The 21121-nt window shown below is 46.8% G+C and overlaps 1 protein-coding gene across 3 annotated transcripts in view; it reads right to left on the bottom strand.

Moving 5' to 3' along the window:
* The window catches only part of WDR72 (WD repeat domain 72), a 79738-nt gene that overhangs the window by 54113 nt on the left and 4504 nt on the right, over positions 1-21121 (bottom strand). For 2 of the 3 annotated variants that reach the window (XM_077918700.1, XM_077918702.1), the window contains exons 2-13: positions 20433-20599; positions 19129-19235; positions 16480-16558; positions 14887-15061; positions 11773-11849; positions 10221-10340; positions 9206-9351; positions 8782-8878; positions 6036-6177; positions 4967-5212; positions 3676-3896; positions 993-1191 (exon numbers count right to left, since the gene is read on the bottom strand). In XM_077918700.1, the coding sequence (XP_077774826.1) occupies positions 993-1191; positions 3676-3896; positions 4967-5212; positions 6036-6177; positions 8782-8878; positions 9206-9351; positions 10221-10340; positions 11773-11849; positions 14887-15061; positions 16480-16558; positions 19129-19235; positions 20433-20588 (1765 nt within the window). In that variant the 5' untranslated portion in view covers positions 20589-20599. Of the gene's footprint in view, positions 1-992; positions 1192-3675; positions 3897-4966; positions 5213-6035; positions 6178-8781; positions 8879-9205; positions 9352-10220; positions 10341-11772; positions 11850-14886; positions 15062-16479; positions 16559-19128; positions 19236-20432; positions 20600-21121 lie in introns of those variants that run through there. The other variant, XM_077918703.1, reaches the window with a different exon arrangement.

Here is a 21121-nt window from a genome sequence, read left to right as displayed (position 1 = left end):
AGAGCATGGTGGCATTGGGGAAGCATTGCAGAGCAACTCAGAATGACATGTGGATGACCCAGTATAAATCTACCACTGAGGCACTATTGTTGCATCAGTGTCACAGTGCTGCAGAATGCACCCAAAGGAGAGGAAAAACGCTAGAGGGACCCCAATGCTCAGCCTTTCCCAAGCATTTGTCTAAGGGATGCCTATACAGCAATGAGTCTTCATCCTGCAGAGTTGCTTATGGGGTGTTTACACGTCTTCCCATTATTAATTCACTCAGACACACTTTTCAATGCATTTCCCCATTGCTTTCCGAACACCCAAAAGTCTGTGTTGTGTTTTTAAAGTGGATTTGTTATGGCAGGGTGTCAAGAGTGCTTTAATTTAAATCAGGGGTCAGCAAGGTTTACCTCGCCTGGGCCGGTTCGCTCCAGCGGAGATCCCTCCGTGGGTCAGATCATGCATGTGCGCCCGCAATTTCCGTCATCTACGTCTGCACAGATGCAAATTCCAGCACCGCGGAATCGAGTCACCGTGCCACGCTATGTCAGTTTAGCGCAGTGTGGGGGGGACTCGCCGAGCGGGCAGCTCAGTTTGGCGGCAGCTCGTGGGCCGGTTAAATGACCCCCATGGGCCGCTTGTGGCCCATGGGCCTTAGGTTGCCGACCCCTGATTTAAATGCAGAAAGTTCCAGTATGTGCTTGAATCACTCCTGCAATAAAGGGGCAGCCTGGAGACACCCTTTATCAGTGTCGACTAACTCAGTGTCACCAGAAATGCAGAAGGCTTGTGCCTCTTACTCTACCTCAGGCAACTGGCCAGCACAGCAAGGCCTCTGAAGTCTAGCTAGTCAGAGTTAAGTTAAATTGCTGACAGTTATGATTGGCCTTTTCTCTGACTTTGGCATTTCAAACAGAGTTTGCCTCTGCTAGCTGCTTCTCCAGGCTGGTGGGGTCCCTTGTGTTTTGCAAACAAAAGATGGTGGAGAAAGAGAGAGGCCTTACCGGTCTCAATATCCCAGACGTAAACGGAATCATCTTCGCATCCAACCACCAAGAGATTTTCCACAGGGTGCCACCGCAGCCTCTTCACAGGGGAAAGGTGTTTCCTGGCGTGCATGAGGCAGGCTCGCTCTTGTATGTGCAGAAGCACCACAGCATGGTCATCGCTACACAAGCAGCACACGATCCGGTGCCCTCTGAACTGCAAAGAAGGATAATGCCAAGGTGAGTCATTCAGAAGCCTGCACAAACTCCAAAGTGTGCTAAGGGGAGTGTGTGTGGATGTGTGAAACATATAAAGGGAGCGGACTTCTTTGTAGGAAACCACTGTGAATAAGGCAAAAGCTGGAGTTTCTGAATGGACTGTGCTTTGCATGGCACTCCAGGTGGAACAGAAATGCATTTAACGCATTCTAAGTGGTGGTGCTGACCTTTAAAGCCCTAAACGGCCTCGGCCCAGTATACCTGAAGGAGCGTCTCCACTCCCATCGTTCTGCCCGTTCTGAGGTCCAGCGCCGAGGGCCTTCTGGTGGTTCCGTCCCCGCGAGAAGCAAAGCTACAGGGAACCAGGCAGAGGGCCTTCTCGGTAGTGACACCCGTCCTGTGGAACGCCCTCCCACCAGATGTCAAAGACATAAAGAACTACAGTGGTACCTCGGGTTACATACGCTTCAGGTTACATACGCTTCAGGTTACAGACTCTGCTAACCCAGAAATAGTACTCGGGTTAAGAACTTTGCTTCAGGATGAGAACAGAAATCTTGCTCCAGTGGCACAGCGGCAGCAGGAGGCCCCATTAGCTAAAGTGGTGCTTCAGATTAAGAACAGTTTCAGGTTAAGAACGGACCTCCGAAATGAATTAAGTACTTAACCCAAGTTACCACTGTACCTGACATTTAGAAGACATCTGAAGGCATCTGAAGTTCAGGGAAGTTTTTAATGTGTGACATTTTAATGTATGTTTAATCTTTGTTGGAAGCTGCCCAGAGTGGCTGGGGAAACCCAGCCAGATGGGCGGGGTACAAATAAAAATTATTATTATTATTATTATTATTATTATTATTATTATTATTTACAAGTTGCAAAGGTAGCCTGAGCAGGTCTGAAGAGGGGCTGAGCTCCTGCATCCAGCCAAGTTGCCTGCTTCTGTCTCCTGGGATCCAGTCAGATTTCTGCTCATCCTGTCCCCCCCTCAAAATTGCTACAAGGAAATGTATACATACTGCCTGTTGCCCTTGGAATAGGACAGGAGGGGAAATAATAAAGCTGTTACACTGGGATTCCAATTACACACCTGTAAACAAAGCACATTTGTGCAAAATGAGTCCAATTTCACACCCTTAACAGCTTTACCTAATGGATGCTGAACACAGGGTTTTAGTCTTCTAGAGGCACTGCAAATGCAATTATGAAGCTCATTCTTTGCCTTAAGACAGGATCAACTCCATACAAAGCACCCCCAGTGGGCAACTGCCTGCCCCTCCACTTCTTGAAATATCGAGGGAAGAGACAGTGCCACGGAACACCCTTAGCAACTGACCCCACATCTGAACTGCTTGACTCCTTCTCTCAGTAGAAAAGAAACCATCAATGGCAAGAAGATGACAGGCACCTCTCTCTCTTCCCTAAGAACTCCTTTGTTGGTTGGTTCTGTGAAATCTAATTTAAAGCCTTGTGAAGTCTAAATCTGGCCAGATGAGGGCACTGTGGCAAGGCTGAATCACAGGAAGACGCAAAGGCTTCATCTCATAAATTCCACATGAAATTTATCTTTTATCCCTATTTTTGATTATAGACCTCCTTGTGCCAAGGGCTCAGAACAAAGAGGCAGAAGCAGCTGTAGAGACCAACTGGGGCTGCTCTGGTGAGGTGAACATCTGGGTAACATCTGGGTAGGCACCCTCTTTCCCCTCCCACTTCACTGTCTTCACCAATTCCAACCCCTTGGGGCTAGCACTGGCTGGCTGGCCTGGCAGGACCCCCGCGCCCTGTGTTTTGGATTATCTGCAGTGGGTAGGGAATGTCTTGGGTTGTTTTTTTGTTTTTGTTTTTTTTTTGCTGAAGAGCAGAGAGAAATTGCTTTAAATAGTATGGGCTGCTTCTCTGGGGTAACTGAGGAGTGCCATTGACAGATTTTTAGTAAACAGAGGCACTTTTAATTGGCAGAGTTTGCATCCCTGGTCATCTACATGCAAGGAAGAGACAAATAAAAATGTTTTTATTTTACAATAGAAAAAGTACAAAATATGTAATAAAATTAAGAACAACAAAAAACCAAAAACTAATTGCAAGCTCATTCTTCATGGCATATGTCAAAAGCTAGATGCAATTAAATCCTAGGTCAGTGAGCTGAGCAAGCAGTTGTGTCATGTGTGGACAATGCATGCTGTTATATTATTATTATTATTATTATTATTATTATTATTATTATTATTACCATCATCATCATCATCATTATTGAATTTATTTTGTTTACTGTCTGGTGGGTGCAAAGAAAAGGCCTTTGCATCACCTGTCATGCTGCTGAGTGCTGGATTTCCTTCTCCCCAGGGGAAAATAAAATGTGACCCTGCCTGTTGCTGTTGTCCTCAAAGTCTTGCCCAAGAACTTAGGCAGGAGGGTTAGACTAAGCCCTGTCTCTTCTCTCCTTCCAGAAAGACCCATCTCCCTTATGCTCTTTACTTACCCTGTAGTTCTCTGAAGACAACAGCAGATTTGTGACGGGACCAGCTTGCAGTGAAAAGCAGTGCAATAATTCCCCGGTGAAAATGTCCCACCAGACCACACTGGAGTCCTGGCTCCCGGACATCAGCCAGCTGGGATCAAACCGGGCTGATCGGCCATGGAGGTAAAGTAAGGAGGTCACGCTGGTGCTGTGGTGGCTGAGTATTCTGTGAGGCAGGGTGTCTGAAAGAACAAGGAGAGAGAGAGAGAGAGAGAAGGAAGTCAACAATGAAAGCAGAGTCCAACAGGGGATAACTCTCTCCTGACAGAAAAGAGTGAAGGTCATCTGGCCAGAAAGTGTGGCCACCTTTGCACAGGAGAAGTGTTAATAATGCACCATGAGCAGAAGAAGAATTACAGTGGTACTTCTGCATATGAACAGGATCCGTTCCAGAGCCCCGTTTGCATCCAGAAGTGAACGCAACCCGCGTCTGAGCGTCTGTGTAGGTCTGAGCAACGGGAGCTCACCCTGTCGTGGGGATTCGGTCAGCGGTTCAAATCCCCACAACAGGGTGAGCTCCCGTTATTCAGTCCCTGCTCCTGCCAACCTAGCAGTTCGAAAGCACGTCAAAGCACAAGTAGATAAATAGGTACTGCTCCAGCAGGCAGGTAAATGGCGTTTCCGTGCGCTGCTCTGGTTCACCAGAAGCGGCTTAGTCATGCTGGCCACACGACCCAGAAGCTGTATGCCAGCTCCCTCAGCCAGTAAAGCGAGATGAGCACTGTAACCCCAGAGTCGTCTGCAACTGGACCTAACAGTCAGGGGTCCCTTTACCTTTACCTTTAATGACCTTTAAATGCCTCTTTAAAATGTGCCTGTTCACCCAAGCTTTCCTGGACTGCGACTCTTTATTTTTAATTCTTTTGTACATTGCTCAGCTTTATTTGTGAAATACAGGTGCATTTGGATTTTCTTTCATTTTTATCTAGTTGTTAGGAATTTTTATGGAATACTGTTGTCATTTTAGTAGGTTGTCTCCAATGTTTGACATACTGAAATTCTGTAAACCGTACTGTGGTCTCGGGACAAAGGGCAATATGTAAATTTAATAATAATAGCAATGGATGTGCGTAACTAACAGGCCCATTGATTTCAATGGGTCTGCTCTGAGTAGAGCTTCATTGGACACAAACCTATGCAAAGCACTTAGACAGAGACATAGGAAGCAGTGTAGCATTTTAGTTAATAAAATGAGCAAGCCATGCCAGTCAGAAACTCAGGCTACCGGAGTGTCTGCAGGATTCCCACTCACCTTTCAGCAAGGAGCCCTTTCCCATCAGCCTGGCCTTGGCAGCCTGCAGAGCCAGCATGATGAAGATCCTGCCATCTGCAAACCCGCACACCAGTTTATCAAGGCTGGGGATATAAATGGAGGAAGTGATGGCGTCACTCCCCATCCCATTCTCAGCTCCACAGAGGTGGTCAATGATGCCTTCGGCCGCAGGACTGCAGCTGTCAAAGCTGTTCTGAAGAGTCCAGGATGTTGCTATAGGGATCTCTAGGGAGAAAAAGAAATAGGAGGTCGTCCACAGAGCCCAAATGCTGGAGAAGACGGAGGCAAAATTCAAAGACCTTGCTGATGTTTGCCTTGCAACCTGTAGGCCACGGCTATAGAAATTAGGAAGGGGGTCTTTCTGATCCTGTTTTCAAAGCAAGTTTTATGCCTCTTCGCCTCCGGGAAAACCCAGCAGGTTTTTCTTTCTAAGTGCTGCTTCTAGATTGTGGATGGGATGGGGTGGGAGCACATGTGGGCAGGATTCCTGCATTGCAGGAGGTTGGACTAGATGACCGGGGGGTGTCCCTTCCAGCTCTATAATTTTCATAGAGCCCATAGGACATTGCTGGCATCAGTATGCCAATCTGAATTTTTCCTGTATTTAAATTTCCCTTTCTAGGAAAAATCCAGTAAGTTCTTAAAAACAACAACACTATTTTCAATGACATGTTGGTGATATGTGAACAACTCATTTTCAGTAATAGCCACCCTCTGTATTATGTAACAGTCTTCTGTGTCCAATTTGAGGAACTCATTAGTAAAGCAGGCAAATGAAGCATAAAATATTATATCTGTTGACAAGAGGCCATTCGTTGTTTGAGTGCAGTGGGATCCCAGAGTCTGAAAATTCGCAAAGGTTTTCCTTTCTTTGAGTCATCATCCTGCCTTCAATCAAATCAGGCCAAGGTGGCATTCCTCCTCCTCCTCCTCCTCCTCCTCCTCCTCCTCCTCCTCCTCCTCCTCCTTCTGGAGACCCCAACCTTTCCCATTTCACAATCCTTTTAACCCCCCCTGCCCTCCTAAATGATTCAAAAGTTGAGCCAACCTTTTGGAGAGCCATCCAGAGTTGAAACTGGCACATCTGGAATATGCCACAGAGTGATTCTGCCAGATGCTGCTCCACAGTAAAGGATCTTATAAAAAGGTTCCTTTCTTTCATTGATGAAGCCCATAATGTAAGAAAAACTCTGTTTATTAAAAACAAACAAACCACACATTTAAACTGTATTAGTTGGTTGCAGCAAAAGCAACAAAGAGTTCTGTGGCACCTTAAAGACTAACAGATTAAATGTTGCTTTAGCTTTTGTGGGCCACTTTATCAGATGCATGAAGAATTATCCAGATTATATCTATCCATGGCCCTATTCAGATGGGGAGCAGGATTTTGCCCACTAGTCCTCTCCCTTCTCTGAGCATGCCCCACTGGTCATGCCCACAGCATCTGTGCAGATGTCCCGGGAGCATGGCTAAAGGGTCACATCAATATGGGCCATATTCCTTTTTAAAAAAAAATTTTTGAAAAATTTGTTTACAACATGACATAAACTCCCCACCCCCAATACAGAAATACAATAAGCATAACATACAACAATACAAACAACCAAATAAAATACTTCCTTTATCCTGTATCTGGTCTCCTTATTTACTTCTTATAAGCTGTTTTCTTTATGAATAATTATTAAGATTTTTCTAATTATAACTTAAATATCCACAAAGTCTCCTGCAGACATTAATTGAAACAAGTCCAGGTATGTATTTTAGGGCACTGTTTTGCAAAGTATTCGCTGCATTTTCCCCATGCTTTTTGAAACTCTTGTCTAGTCTGCAACTCAAGAGGGAGGCATGTCCCATTACTACGCCTAGTCAAAGGCCAGTAAAGTCCAGTGGAAAAGGTGGAAGATCCAGTCACAGGGGCACAGGAAAGCTGCCCAGCTAACTCAGTGATTGGCCCACCTAACAACATCAACATCATCATGTATGATCAACCCCTCCAGGGTTCTGGACAATAGTCTTCTCCAACACTCCCTGGGGCTGCCAAGAATTGAATCTGGGACTTCTCACAAGCAAAGCCGGTGGTCTACCACTGTGAACTGGGGTTCGTACAAGAGGACTGGCTGATCCCAGTGGATAATAAGCTGCCAAAGCAAGATGAACACCATTTGCTAAACACCTGCTGCAGGACCACTCCCAGATATAGTGACTCTGAGGCAGCCATTGCCAGTCTCGCGTGAGCTCAAACCTGCATCTGAAATGCATCTCACGAGCCTCCTCTTGAAACTTTCTGCTTCAGCCCGGCCAGCTCCGATGTCTCTGAGTGAATGTCCAGGGAGATTTAAATGGTTTCCGAGTATCACCATTTTTAATGTCTCGTTTGCCTCCATTTATTCTCTTGCATAATGCATACTGAATAATAGACCAATGTAAATACTAATGTAAATGGTATGGCCAATGTAAATAGCAGGAAGTCCCTGCTTGCACATATGATGGCATATATTACACTAGAAGATGTGCAAAAGAACAAGCTCTTGGCAGGGATGGAGTCGGCTCTGGGGTTTGTGCAAGGGGGCGGGGGTTGTAGGTCTATATCTCTATGGGGTGGCCCATTGTTGCTCATGAGCAGTTAAGGTGGAGGGCAGTATGTTTGGGGCAATCACCTGGAGAATCTACCTCTAGCATTCTTAAAATTACAGTAGCCCTCAGTGAGACCAGCAAGTTGCCAGGACTGGCTCAAAAGAGGAAGTATAGCTTCCAATTGCCACGATTTAACTATGGCATTCCTGGAAATGCAGAAGCCATCCTGTGCATTTCCCTATTTTCCTCTGTCAAACGTTGGAGGGTATGCTAGAGCCTCCCTGCTAAAGTTCTCTCCAGTGCATCAAAAAGGATCTACAGCCTCTCTTGGAAGATTACCCTTCCCTCCCACAAGCCTAGAAGGAAGGCCAGCACTTGTCTGCAAATGGTCTTCCAGTCTGGAGAATCTTTTCACCCATAATGGACCGCCTAACAGAGTTGAAAGCCCATGAATTAGATCTTGCAGCAAGGCCCAGTGTCAACTCTCTGATCCCACATTGACTTCACTAATGTCATCATGGAATCTGAGAACATCGCACGCAATGGAGGCCAAGGGTTATTGAAGCGACCCACCTACCAGAGAATGCCCCATAACTACACAGCTCAGGCAGTCAAAGAGCATCACACCCCCACTCTGAATTCACTGGGAGGGTAAAAGGATTCAGGATGAGGGGTTTTTCTTTGTTTAGATGTTACTTCAAGGGGGAAAATAGAGCTCTATATCAGCTGCTTATTTGGGGAGGGTTGATGTCTGAGTCTGCCACCTGTGAAATCACCTTCAGGCAGGAGTGCCAGCTTGGCCCCATGACCCTCAATGCCCAGGGCCATGGTTGCCAAGCAGCATGCATGGCCCTGGCACTGAAATTTATGGGTGCCCAGCTCCTTGATGGAGAATTTTGTGGGTGCTTGCACACCCAAGGCCCCAGGGAGTTGGCACTTATGCCTTCTTGTCACCTTTCAGTCTTTAATGCAGAAATCATTTGGGTAGCTCTTCTTTCCACAAAGGAAGAAGAGAGCCACTTTTCAAGCTGAGGCGGGCTGTGTTCAGTGTTGCTCTTTTTTTCCATGCGCGGAGGCAAGATATTCAAAAAGCAATCTCAAAGTCCTTAATGAAGAAGATACCCTAAGCTGGTGGGCAATGCCCCAGCCGAATTGCCTTTGGTTTGCCACAGATTGCTGCTACTGGCTGCCAAGGTGGCTCTGGAGCCCAACTGCATTACCTTCTCATCTCCCACATCAGTAGAACAAAGTAACTGAGGGTGGAGGGTTTCTTTGAGCGGTCGTCCATTGCATGGCTGGATGCTTCGCGAAAGACCACTGGATAAGTAAAAGAGAAAGGTGGGAGGAGTGAAGGTCAAAACTTTGAAAATGCATCAAGACGACAAGCAGGGAGTGTCTGAGACTTCCAAGTTCAGCTAAAAGTAATTATGGGGCACTTCCTTCTTTGAGGCACACACACACACCCGGCCAGCTGACATGGTTCCTGACATGGCTAATCTCACCCCCTGCCTGGCCCAACAAAGGCTGGCGACTGAGCATAGCCTCTTGTGCTTCTATCGCTGTGACCGGGGGCTTTTCATCATGAGCCTCCCCAAGTTCAGCTGGTGCCTGAAACTTCTTTGTGTGCTTCCCATCTGAGCCCACCTGTTCAGCAGCTGGTAGATGAAGCCACGGCCATCCTCCATCCAGATGATGAGTCTGTGAGCGGCGAGGACTTCGCCTCCTGCAAAGGACTGTCCACTCGGGCTGAATTCAGTCCACAGCAAGGAGAAGTCACAGTAATCATATATCTAAAGTCAAAGAAAGAAATACTGGTTTCCCCATCGAGACACTGACATTAATAGCGGCTTCTGATGAGCAAAGGCTCAATAGTCTCCCAAAGGGAAAGAAGGGTTTTAACTGCAATTTCCATGTAAAATGGGATGTCTGGTACCTAGAGCCCCACATGGAGGCTCTTTATCAATGGCTGCTCCATTCATTCATTCATTACGTCAGGAGGAGCAGTTCGAATCATTCCATGGATAATTCAGTGTCCGTAAAGAAGTGAAATCCGGCAATGGCAAAACGTATTTGCCCAGCTCCACAAGTGGTATGTAAGCTAATAAATAATAATTTGTAGCTCTTGCTTGTGTGAGCTGCTGGGCTGCCTCCTCTTCTTTCCTCCTCTTATCAGGGGCAGGTGGGAGAAGGGGGGGGTGTATTTATTTCAGGCCAGGGAGCATCATGCAAACATTTGAGCTCCCTGGACAGAGCAAATTGCCAAGTCAAGGTGAAAACCTCTTGTGCAACTCATTAATTGGCTCCAACAGAAGCTGTGCAGAGTCACAGGCCTGATTTTGTAATATTGATACAGTTCACGTAGCGGAAAGTCTGCTTCAATTCAGTGATGGATAAAGAAATGGCAATTGAAGATGTAAGCCTTTATTCTGGTTTTATTTCGTTTTCCAACTTGGGCAAATGTTGATCTTTTTAAAAAATTAAAGCAACATAACAACAGTAGATTTCATGAGTTTGTCAACATATATAGATTTGGGGTTTTATTTTGCAATTTCACCCATGGAGAGTTCACTAATCATCTGGGATTCCACAAGCTCTTGAGGTTTTACAGAAAGGAGAGAGAGAAAGAGAATATTCCATGGCACGATTCTGTAGCATGTACCTTCCAGCAGCTGGAAAACACAACAAGAAGAAGCCTTTCTGTAAAGGTGCAAAATCTGACGGTGCGGCAGGGAGCACAGTCCAGAGATTTGGATTCCCTTTCATGAATATTCTGCCTCTCCTGAAAGCAAAATAAAACAAGGCATGGGTGCGTTGAACAAGAAAAAGCCAGTCGTCATCCTAATAAAAGGGTGCTCTTGGTATAAAGACCTTGGCCTTGCTATGAAAAGAATGAGGGAACAACTGAAGGCATTCCAGAGTCTGCAATCAGAATTGCATGAGCCAAATGACACTCTCACCGTCTCTCAGCAGGGCAGCCAAAGAACTCCCAGAGGCAGCAGGAGGGATGTCCAACCACCCAGGTGGTTCCTTGCAGGAAGATGTAAAGGTTGCCTTTGCAACAGGCTGCATCCGCACAGGCTGGGGGGGGGTGGGGGTCGCCCACCTTTAAGGCTCCCAGCACCACCCCTGCAATATTCTTCTTCTAATGCTAGGACATTTTATTATTATTATTATTATTATTATTATTATTATTATTATTATTTTCCTCAGAGTTTGTTTGTTTGTTTGTTGGTTGGTTGGTTGGTTGGTTGGTTTTCTCATATTACATTACAATACAGATGTGCCAAAGCCAACACCATGTCTTCCCCATCCCCCACATACATTTACATTTATATTTCCTGAATCCATCATATTATTCTTTTCTCCTTCCTCCCACTTCCCTCCGCCCCCATTCGATTTCCTCCACAATATACAATTTACAATAATCTTTGCATTCTACAACCTTCTCAAATCATCTATATATTCTTATTATCTTTCATTACTAATTTTTCTTCCATCCAGTACTTCACATTTTAATCTAGGCATATTAGCGTATCTTTTTTTGAGCAATATTTTGCCATATCAAAACATTTCCACTCCTTTTTAAATTTTTGATTTGACTGATTTCTTATTATAGAAGTTAATTTTGTATGTCATTTATTATTATTATTATTATTATTATTATTATTATTATTATTATTATTTCTGCTGGAAGGAGCGCAGAGAGGAGAAATGCCATAGTGCATCTGTAACAGCGAAACCAGCCACCTTCATCTGCAATAAAACATGTCTCTCCGCTATCAATATCTACACCCACAGCAGACACTGTAACACTCCAACAGTTTGACTACTATTTTATGGATTGTTTTGCTATTAATCATATTAATGTTTTAATCAGAGTTCCTTAGGTTTGACCCCAAAAGTCTGGCTGAAAATAACTTAAATAGGTAAATATAAATCTAGCATTCAGAATTGTGATACTGTGCTGACTGCAGAAGCCTCCGGATTTAAGAGTCCCAGAGCCAGACAGGCCCTTCCTCGTTCCTCTAGCCATAATCTGCATTATCCTCCTCCTCTTCTAGCCACTGCTCATTGCAGATGATTCAAAAATTCTGATCCTGAATAAAAGCTAAAAATCAAGCAGCTGCAGAAAACTAGTACAACATTTCACAAGGGATAGAATTTAGCATTTTGACATATGGGGCCTGCCAGCCCAGATTGTAGCTCCTTACCCGTATCCTGCTAACTGATGAGGACAGATCCCAGACTTTAAGGGTTCCTGTTGCAGAGACGGCTATTAAGGAATCCTCTGTGAGAAAAAGCAACAGAGACATATTTTCAATGGGAAGAGCAATCCACACAGCAAGGGGATAGAACCAAAACAAAAGGGCAAAGGGCACGGAGGAGGGGGAGAGGCAGGAGGATATGGGCTGGTTGTGTGAAATGAAGGAGCAAAGATGCTTGTTAGGATGAAGCCATAGAACAGGATCTCTAGCTAATGCCAATGAGCCACCTTTCCTCCTGACTGGAAGCTGTTCCCCCCAGCTCTTTCCTTATGGTGGCATGAAATATTGGTTCTTGCAGCTGCCCGTTCATAATGATTTCCCTGACAACAGCCGTCTCCCAGGCATACAAGCCAACTCCTAGGGGCCAAGGTCCTTTCAGGCCCTCCAAAAGCTTAGCTTTCAAGTATGGTACTCTGCTGATCTCACTCACATGAGCAAGGAAGGGTAAGAACTAAGCCGTATATCTAGCAGATGAAGTTGATGGACTATATGGAACTGGCGGAAATGACTGGCAGAATCCGAGACCAGGGAGAAGAGTCGGTGGAAGAAGACTGGAAAAAGTTTAAAGACTATTTACAGAAACATTGTAAAATTAATGAATGCTAGAAGAATGTTGGAATGAAGTGATATGGCTTTAGTAGAAATGTTATAAGGAATTAAGTATAAATAGATTAATAGAGTATTAAAGGAAAAATAAGGTTAGAATGTGTTAAGATAATTATAGGATAGAAAACAGAGGAAGATGGAAAGGAATTGCTGAAACAACTAATAGAAGTGGAATACAAAAAGGGAGGTGTGAGGAGGTTGTGGAAATAAGTGAATGAAAGATAAGATATTGAAATTGTTTGATGTGTTTTAAACTGTTTTTGTCTGGTTATGTTAGTTTAATGTGTCAGTGTTATGTAGTGTTTTTGTATTGTATTGTATTGTATTGTATTGTATTGTATTGTATTGTATTTTTCTTTTTTTGGGGTAGTGTTGTGTTTAAATTGTTGGAAAAGTAATAAATATCATTTAAAAAATAAAAAAGAACTAAGCCGTATATCCTCTCCTAGTGCCGAAATCCATCCCTACAGAAAGGAACAGGAATAAGTGGGGAAAGAAGGGCAGGGACTAGGGAGAAAGGTGCAGAGGGGGCAGCGGAGAGTAGCGAAAGGTGTCAAGGAGGAAGCTGAAGGCCTGGAGAAAGCAGGGCTCAGGTGGAAACCAGCTGGGAGGGCCAAAGGAACAGACTGGCTGGCCAAGCAGTTGCACACCCACTCAGCGGAGATCCTGCTTTGCAGCCGCAGGGTCTATAGCAGGGATGCCACAGCCTGTCCTTTTGGTCCTGGCCCTGCCTGGTGAAGAGCCTTTGGCCTCAGTCCCACAGGAACATCCAGCTTTTGTGGGATGTGAAACACAGGAGCGGTCAAGTACAACATTCCTAGAGTGAACATGTTTACACATGGGGAGGAATGTTTGTCCAGCTAGCAGGTACACTTCCTGTTTCCTTCTGGGCTGGGACAGACTTCCTCTGCATGTGACTAGAGGTGGGCGTGGCCTCACCTGTGCAGGTAACGACAAAAGGGCAGGGCAGGGCAGCCATCTCTCTCTCTTTCACTACATGCATCGAAGAAGCAACATCTGCTTAGCCAAAGATGCTCTCTTGGCTCCAGCCAAGAGAGGACAAAGGGACTGTCTTCCTATGGAATAGTTTCCAAGTGTATGTTACTTTTCTAAGCTAAGTCTGCCTTCTGGGATCCGATTGTGAACAGAATGATGGTGTGATGGCCTGGGATTCCGAGTCTGAGAGCGATCCGGAGGAATCCCAGCCGGCACAGGAGTCCCCGCCTCCAGGGCCGGCTGAACTGGGGCAAGGCCTAGATGCTGAGGAAACTCAAGAGCAGGCACCAGGTGAAATCATTCAGGCCCCAGAGGTGCTGGAAGACTCAGTGGCTACAGGTGAGCCTCCCCCGGGGCCCAGTAACCCTTCGGCCTCTCCTGATCTGCAGAGGCTTAGGGCAGAGAGGCGAAGGGAACTGGTGTCTCCCAGGAGGAGTGCTCGCCTTAAGGCCAAGAGAGGCGGGGCTTCTGGGGGCCGGGACCGCCCCCGGCCTTAGAAGAAGATAAAGGTCAGGCAGCCCGGTCCCAGGTTGCGGGAGCAACGTCGTTGTGGAGTACCTGCTTTACCCAGTCCTTGTTCGGCACTCCCAGTGTGCCTGTTCCTCGCCTGGCTTCCTGTTTCTGACTCTCCGGTGTTCCTGTTCCTCGCCTGGATTCCTGCTTCTGCCCTACCAGTGTTCCTGTTCCTCGCCTGGACTCCTGCTTCTGCCCTACCATCGTTCCTGTTACCCCGCCCGGCTCCCTGTCTCGGACCTCACGTCTCATCTAGTGATCGTCTACCCTGCTAGAGACTCTGGACTGATCTTGGGCTACGGTAATAGTACCTTATCCCCCCTGGGACCAGCACAGATATGTGAGTAAACTCTTTTTATACTTTTGTAGAAGACTGTGTCGTGTCTTATCTTTTATGAGGGAATAAGGGGGAAATAGGGACGCGGGTGGCGCTGTGGGTAAAACCTCAGCGCCTAGGACTTGCCGATCACATGGTCGGCGGTTCGAATCCCCGCGGCGGGGTGCGCTCCCATTGCTCGGTCCCAGCACCTGCCAACCTAGCAGTTCGAAAGCACCCCCGGGTGCAAGTAGATAAATAGGGACCGCTTACTAGCGGGAAGGTAAATGGCTCGCCAGAGTAGCTTCGTCATGCTGGCCACGTGACCCGGAAGTATCTGCGGACAGCGCTGGCTCCTGGCCTCTAGAGTGAGATGAGCGCACAACCCTAGAGTCTGTCAAGACTGGCCCGTACGGGCAGGGGTACCTTTACCTTTACCTTAAGGGGGAAATACCAGAACAGTTATTATAGAGGCTTTAGCAAGCCTGAGCAAACACATCCACTGCAAGTTTAAAAAGGGGAATGTTAGTCTGCTAAATTGTGAACTTGTTAACACAAGTTGGAAAAGGATATAATCAGACAATGTATCCTCTCCTGCATCTCTGAACATTCCCACAGCTTTGACCTACCTTGGATGCGGGGGGAATGCACTAAGCACATGCAGCTGATCCAATCCGAAGACTGGGAGGACGTCAAGGTGTGAAGCACAGACAGCGCCTTGGCATCGATGATGAGGATATCGTTATAGTGCCCACAGCAGAGGAGCCAGCCCTCTCCCGTCATGCGGAACGAGCTGTGGTAATACTGAGCAAACGGGGAAAGCCACAACAGGTTAGCCACGAGAAGACCGCTGAGGGATTGCTTTCGGTCATGGGGTTCTGGTGTGCATGCTAGAAAGCAAAATGTTGTCACCCACATTAAAATGCCTTTTGGCTACTCTTAGGTGGGGAATTTGCTGACTCCAACGAGGGCTGCGGCTTCCGAAGTGTTGATTTGCACTGAGAACTCCCCAAGAAGACTGCCACCACTACCCTAGGGTGACTATTCCTCTTCCAAATCCCAAGCCTCTTGTGCTGTGACAAAGGTGGACAAAAAAGAGACTCCTGGCACCTCCCTGGCAAATGAATAGACCTCCATAGGGAAGCCCATGCCATGGATTTACACCCCAGTGGTGCCCAGAGCAGAGAGGTCCTGTGCAAGCGGTGGATGAAATGGTCCATTTATCTCCCTCCCCACCCCCAGCCCTCTCTAGTGCCGTACAATAGACTTGTACAGCTTATAATAGAATCAGGACCCAAATAACCCCAAAGCGGCAAATGGAATACAACTCATATAAACAGCATGAGCATTGCGTACGCTTGACATTTGTAGAGAAATGGTTGCAACCCATCCCAATCCATGGGGAGACACCACACTGGGCACACTTCAAAGACTATGAAAAAAATGCTAAAAGGTGCTCTGCTGCACAGAAAAGGCACCTGCAGCTTTCCTGCAAGCAGCTGGATTGGGGCCAGCAGGTAAGACTTCTCGCCTGCCTGACGAATAGACCCAAGAGGTTTTGGAACCTCCCTTGTGGCTTGCTTTGATCTCTTTGGAAAGAGACTGCCGGGTTCCTCTGGTCCAGGTGCTCATCCTTGCCATATCCTGAGGTCCTCAGCTGAGTTTGCCAGCAGGTGTGCATCTTCTCTGCCCCATGGGTGAGAAGGAGAGGATATCCAGGGGCAGCAGGTGTGGCACTTTGATATGTTTCCTCAGCAGTGGCATCCACACCAGCCACCTCTCTAGCAGTTGCCCAGCTTGACCTGTTTCCCTCCCTCCCTCTCTGGCCTTCATTGGCCTGATGGGGGGGAGGGGGCCACCAGTGGAGCGTCCACCTCTACCAAGCCCAATGATTTACCCCTGCAGTGCTGGGAACAGCTAACTCCTGGCACTGAGGACAAAGACCAGCAGGCAGAAAGGGCCCACAGGAACAACTGCACCAAAGAGACATTGAACAGCAAATAAAGAGCTAGCCTGTATTCCGACAGCTCAGGTTGCTAGTACTAATGGTCGTTGTTTTGCTGAGATTCTAGTGACCCAATCTGCTCCAGGAAGAACAGCATTTCAGTGGATCTGTTTTTTATTTTAAGAAACTTATGGAAGAAGCATCATCCAGGCTGGTGCAGAGAGTCCCAATGGGCAGATGGACAGAAGTTCTTCACCGTGAAGTTGGCTGTACTTACACAAATTGCTGTGTGCCGAAAGGGAAGCCTCGTGCTCTCCACACACTGCCCACAGATGACGTTCCAGATGCACATTTCCCTGTAAAAAATAAAATAGTTTGTTGTTACTCTCCATCCGATATGATTTGTAGCCAAGTAGTCAGAATAATGGGACGCGGGTGGCACTGTGGGTTAAACCACAGAGCCTAGGGCTTGCCAATCAGAAGGTCGGCGGTTCGAATCCCCGCGATGGGGTGAGCTCCCGTTGCTCGGTCCCTGCTCCAGCCAACCTAGCAGTTCAAAAGCACGTCAAAGTGCAAGTAGATAAATAGGTACCACTCTGGTGGGAAGGGAAGCAGTGTTTCCATGTGCTGCTCTGGTTCTCCAGAAGCGACTTAGTCATGCTGGCCACATGACCCGGAAGCTGTACGCCGGCTCCCTCGGCCAATAAAGCGAGATGAGTGCCGCAACCCCAGAGTCGTCCGCGACTGGACTTAACGGTCAGGGGTACCTTTACCTTTACCTAGTCAGAATAATAATTTCTTGTGGCTTGGGGGATTTTCCTCGGCACAGAGGACTGACCATTTGTGTGGCTGCCTTGCAGAGGGAAACCTGAGGGAAACTGCTGCTGTTTATTGGGGTGGAGGGAGGAGGCCAGACAGCAGCAGCAGCACAGCCTCACTTTGCTTTGGAAATTGCAGCTGGCTGCTGCCATAGCTACCTGCAAGGGCACGACAGGCCTGTGACAAAAGCGGCCATTATGGCTCCCATTACAGCTCGTCAACTTGTCACAGCAGCTATCATTTACTGGAAGAGCAGAAAGTGATTTTCATTTCACTAAACTTGAACTGCCTGCTTTGCAAAGCATCCTCCCTCCCCTTTCTCTCTGCCCAGGATCAGGGCTGCTCAGAAAAATGTGTCAATCTGGGCAAAGAACAAACAGTGACACCCTGAGGACAGCTGTGGGATGTGCACCTCATTGCAGAACCATCAGTGTGAATTCAAGGGTCGTGAGCTCATATTGCCGAAGCTTATTGTTTTATTGTATTGTGAAAATTATTTCAAATTTAGTAAACATGCCTTCTGTTAGGTCTATCAAAATGTTTTCACAGCCCACTCCTATGCACGTTTACTTGGAAATAAGTGTAGTATAGGAATGCAGCCTAAATCTATTTTATTTGGCACTATTCTTTTGAAGAGCAAGAAAACCCTAGTGCATCCATACATGCAAAGCCCTGGTAGCCTCTCTCTTTCTTTCTCAGCCCATTGTGATGTTATGCGGATTGTCAGCAACATCACAAACATCCAGAAAGATACATATTGGACCTTGCAGACCACCTGAATGACCTTCTGTTAGAAATGTCCACAGATGCACCAGCCTCTGTGAAGGGCCCCAAGATCATGTTTAAATATCTCCATCCTTTATAATCCTTCAATTAATAATTTAATGCTGTATTGTTTTTAATACTCAATTGGGAGCCGCCCAGAGTGGCTGGGGAAACTCAGCCAGATGGGTGGGGTATAAATAAATTATTATTATTATTATTATTATTATTATTATTATTATTATTATTATTGCCACTATGAAATTCATTCCGAAAAGTGAGGTTAGGAAGACATGGTGGATATTATGATGAAATCCAGTGGTTTATCAAAATGTCCAAAGCTCAAACATTTCTTTCCTGTCTCATCACATTATTGGTAAGCATCAACTTTCATCGCATTTGCTGGGACACATACAATTATAACCACACAAGCTACTTCACGGAAGCACATTGCAGTACTTTAACTGCTTCAGCCAGGTATTTTCATATTTTGAAAGCAAACAACATTGGCTGGCTGGCTTCTGAGCTCAGGTCAAGAAGCTGGCATTAACCCAAATGCCCGAAGGAGCACCTCTGGGTGTGCCAGCAGCTTGACTTAAAATGTCTCACAATCTTCAGCCAATACCACGCTCTAGCAAACATTCTTGATGCATGAAAACAGGAGGACAAGGTCTTTTCTGTGGTGGCTTCAGAATGCCCTCCCCAAAGGGGTAAGACTGGGGCTGTCTCTACATCTTTTGGATGTGAGGTTAAGAAGACATTCTTATATGCCCAGGAATTTTAAATTATTGTGTTGCTTTAGTCCTGCTCAGTAATTTTTAGGGTTTTTGCCTTTCTGTTTGCTACGAAGGCCACTGATTTTATGGTGTTTATGTTGTGTATGAATACTTTTATTCATGCTTATTGTATACTGCCTAGGAATCCTTGGCTGAAGGGTGGTTTTAAAATATTTTATCTCACACAGGCATTCATCATTCTCAGGTGCACATATTCAGAGACCGAAGAGCTCAAAAACATGCTTTTTATATATGCCACACTTATGTTTACTGGCTGTGGCATATTGGAGCGCTCGTTTTGTTTTGATACATCTGCCAGAGCTTCGTGCGCTGAGGACCCTCCCCCCAAGACTGTCCCCTGGGGAAGGAGTAGCAGAACCATCTTCCATGGGGCTCCTCCAGGAGATATTCCTGATGGATCCTGTCTAGCAAGGATTGCTCTTCCCCAAAGCCACGAATCACCAGCCTACTGTTCAAGAAGAGATTGCATCCTTCCTTGCCACTCTGAGAATTCCCACCGTTGAAATGAAGAGATGGTTGCACGTCATGGGAAATGCAAAGCGACTGACCCGTTCTCAGTAGCACTGACCACGTATGGATGCTTCTCAAAGTCCCTCGCCTTGGCCAAGCATGTCACTGACGCCGTGTGACCAAAGAGCATTTGCTTTGATGAAATCTAGAACAGCAAAACCATGCAGCAATGTCAGAGTGGCTGTTTTCTAAGGACACACGAGTAAAAATTCTTGCGTGGTGAGTTCCCGCCGCCGCCCCCCCCCCAAAGGAAATAATGACACATGGCACAATTGTTAAGGTTAATGGGCTAAATAAGGCCACAACTTTATTGGTTACAGGTGATGAGCGGTATTGACTTAGGCATTGGTCCTAACCGACTATATCTGACTTCAGCCCGTCCACTTGAAGTCCAGGAAGGGTTAACCACCAGTAGGGGGAGTCCTGCTGATGCACATCAACTAGGAACTCCCCCGGAGTCACCGATAGGGGGCATGCCTTAGGCCCTCACCTCCCCAGGCTTCGGACAGGGCCACGCCCCCCGGAATCCTTTATCGGACTACCCTTCAATATGCAGGGCAGGTGATGGCGCTACCTCCCCTCTTCCATCTACAGAGCAATACCAATGCCTAACCGCCAATACCAAGAAAGTTGTGACAATTTGCTACAAGGTAGGCGAAAACCAAGTGGCTGGTGCCAATTTGCTAAGTGGAAAAATTCCTACCAGGCCCCTCAACAGCGACCAACCAAGGTCCATAGCAAGGTCAAGGAATGAAAACCTTATAGGGAGGGAGGGTGGGAAAAGTAGGAACAGGTGGCAGGCGGCAAAGAGGGAGATCCCCAGCTGCGTCCTGGTTTAAATCGGGCAGGCCACACCCCCAGAGCCAGCCGATTGGCTGGCTAGGAGGTGACGCGGCCGGGAATCCCCCCAATCGCATGGGGGCTGGGTTCTAGCTACCGCACGCGTGGTGGGGCCGTGAAGCCTACAAGTCCACCTCCAAAGGGCGGAAGTGGCTTTTCCTCAGCCACACAGAGCAGATGTCCTGCTGCTGAGAGGAGGAGAAGGGGACTGGTGCTTCTGGGGTTACTATGAGCCCTTCTGGGGAAGGAGATTCATACAACCTCTGGTATCTCACAACAAGCCCGTGTTCTAAAGCGGCTGTTCAAAAATAGTACTGCTAATAGTTTTATATACCATGGGAAATATGATTTGAGAAGGGTTTCTTCCACAGGGATTTCTGACCATGGATGTGTCATGTCTTGGGCATGGTAGCTATAAGAGGCCTCATGGGAAGGAAAGAGGAAAGGAAGACATGATAGGATGGGGCAGCAAGATGACTGACTCCTCTGCAATACCACAAACCTTCAGGTCTGATGATGACAGGTCCCAGAGGCAGATTTGTCCTTCTTGACTCCCCGTAACAATGGTTCTCTGGTCTTCTGTGATCAAGATGGCTGTGATGCTGTGAGCTGGGGCTCGGTTCCCCCACAACGTCACAAGCTGAACTGAGGTCTTCATGGTGAGCTAACCTAAAAACAAAAGGAAAGGGCATTCAGCAGTCAGTTGAATAGAGAGAGATTATGATTATTTAGCTTTCTCCCTCATTGCACCACCTCTGTGGAACTCTCTCCCCTCCACCTGGCCCCATTGTTTTGGGTGGTTTGGCACCTGAGGAGGAAAAGGTGGTTATTCCAGAGACCTCTCTTATTTGCTGAATGTATTTGGCATCCATCTTCTTGCCAAGGTGCTTACCAATCGCACACAAAAAACAAGGCAATGCTTCTGCTGCCGCTGCCTCCCTTAGTCCTCTCACTCTTGACTTGGAAGGTACAACTAACTTTCTGGAGGAGGACAGCTCCCTTCCTGCTCTGCAGGTCACCGCACAGCTCACTTTTCATGGACTTGCCCTACCTTAGTTGGTGAAGGAGCCCATCAGAAACTCACTTCAATACCAGATGAAAGAAACATTTTTTTAGAATTAAGAATAGGATCTAAGAGACAAAAGGGATATAAAAAGCTATCTAGCTGCAGGCTATGGTGGAGAGTCCCAC

This window comes from Podarcis muralis, chromosome 14 (assembly GCF_964188315.1).
Source record: "Podarcis muralis chromosome 14, rPodMur119.hap1.1, whole genome shotgun sequence".
In the NCBI taxonomy this organism is placed as follows: Eukaryota; Metazoa; Chordata; class Lepidosauria; order Squamata; family Lacertidae; genus Podarcis; species Podarcis muralis.
This window is presented reverse-complemented; position numbering and strand designations above follow the sequence as displayed.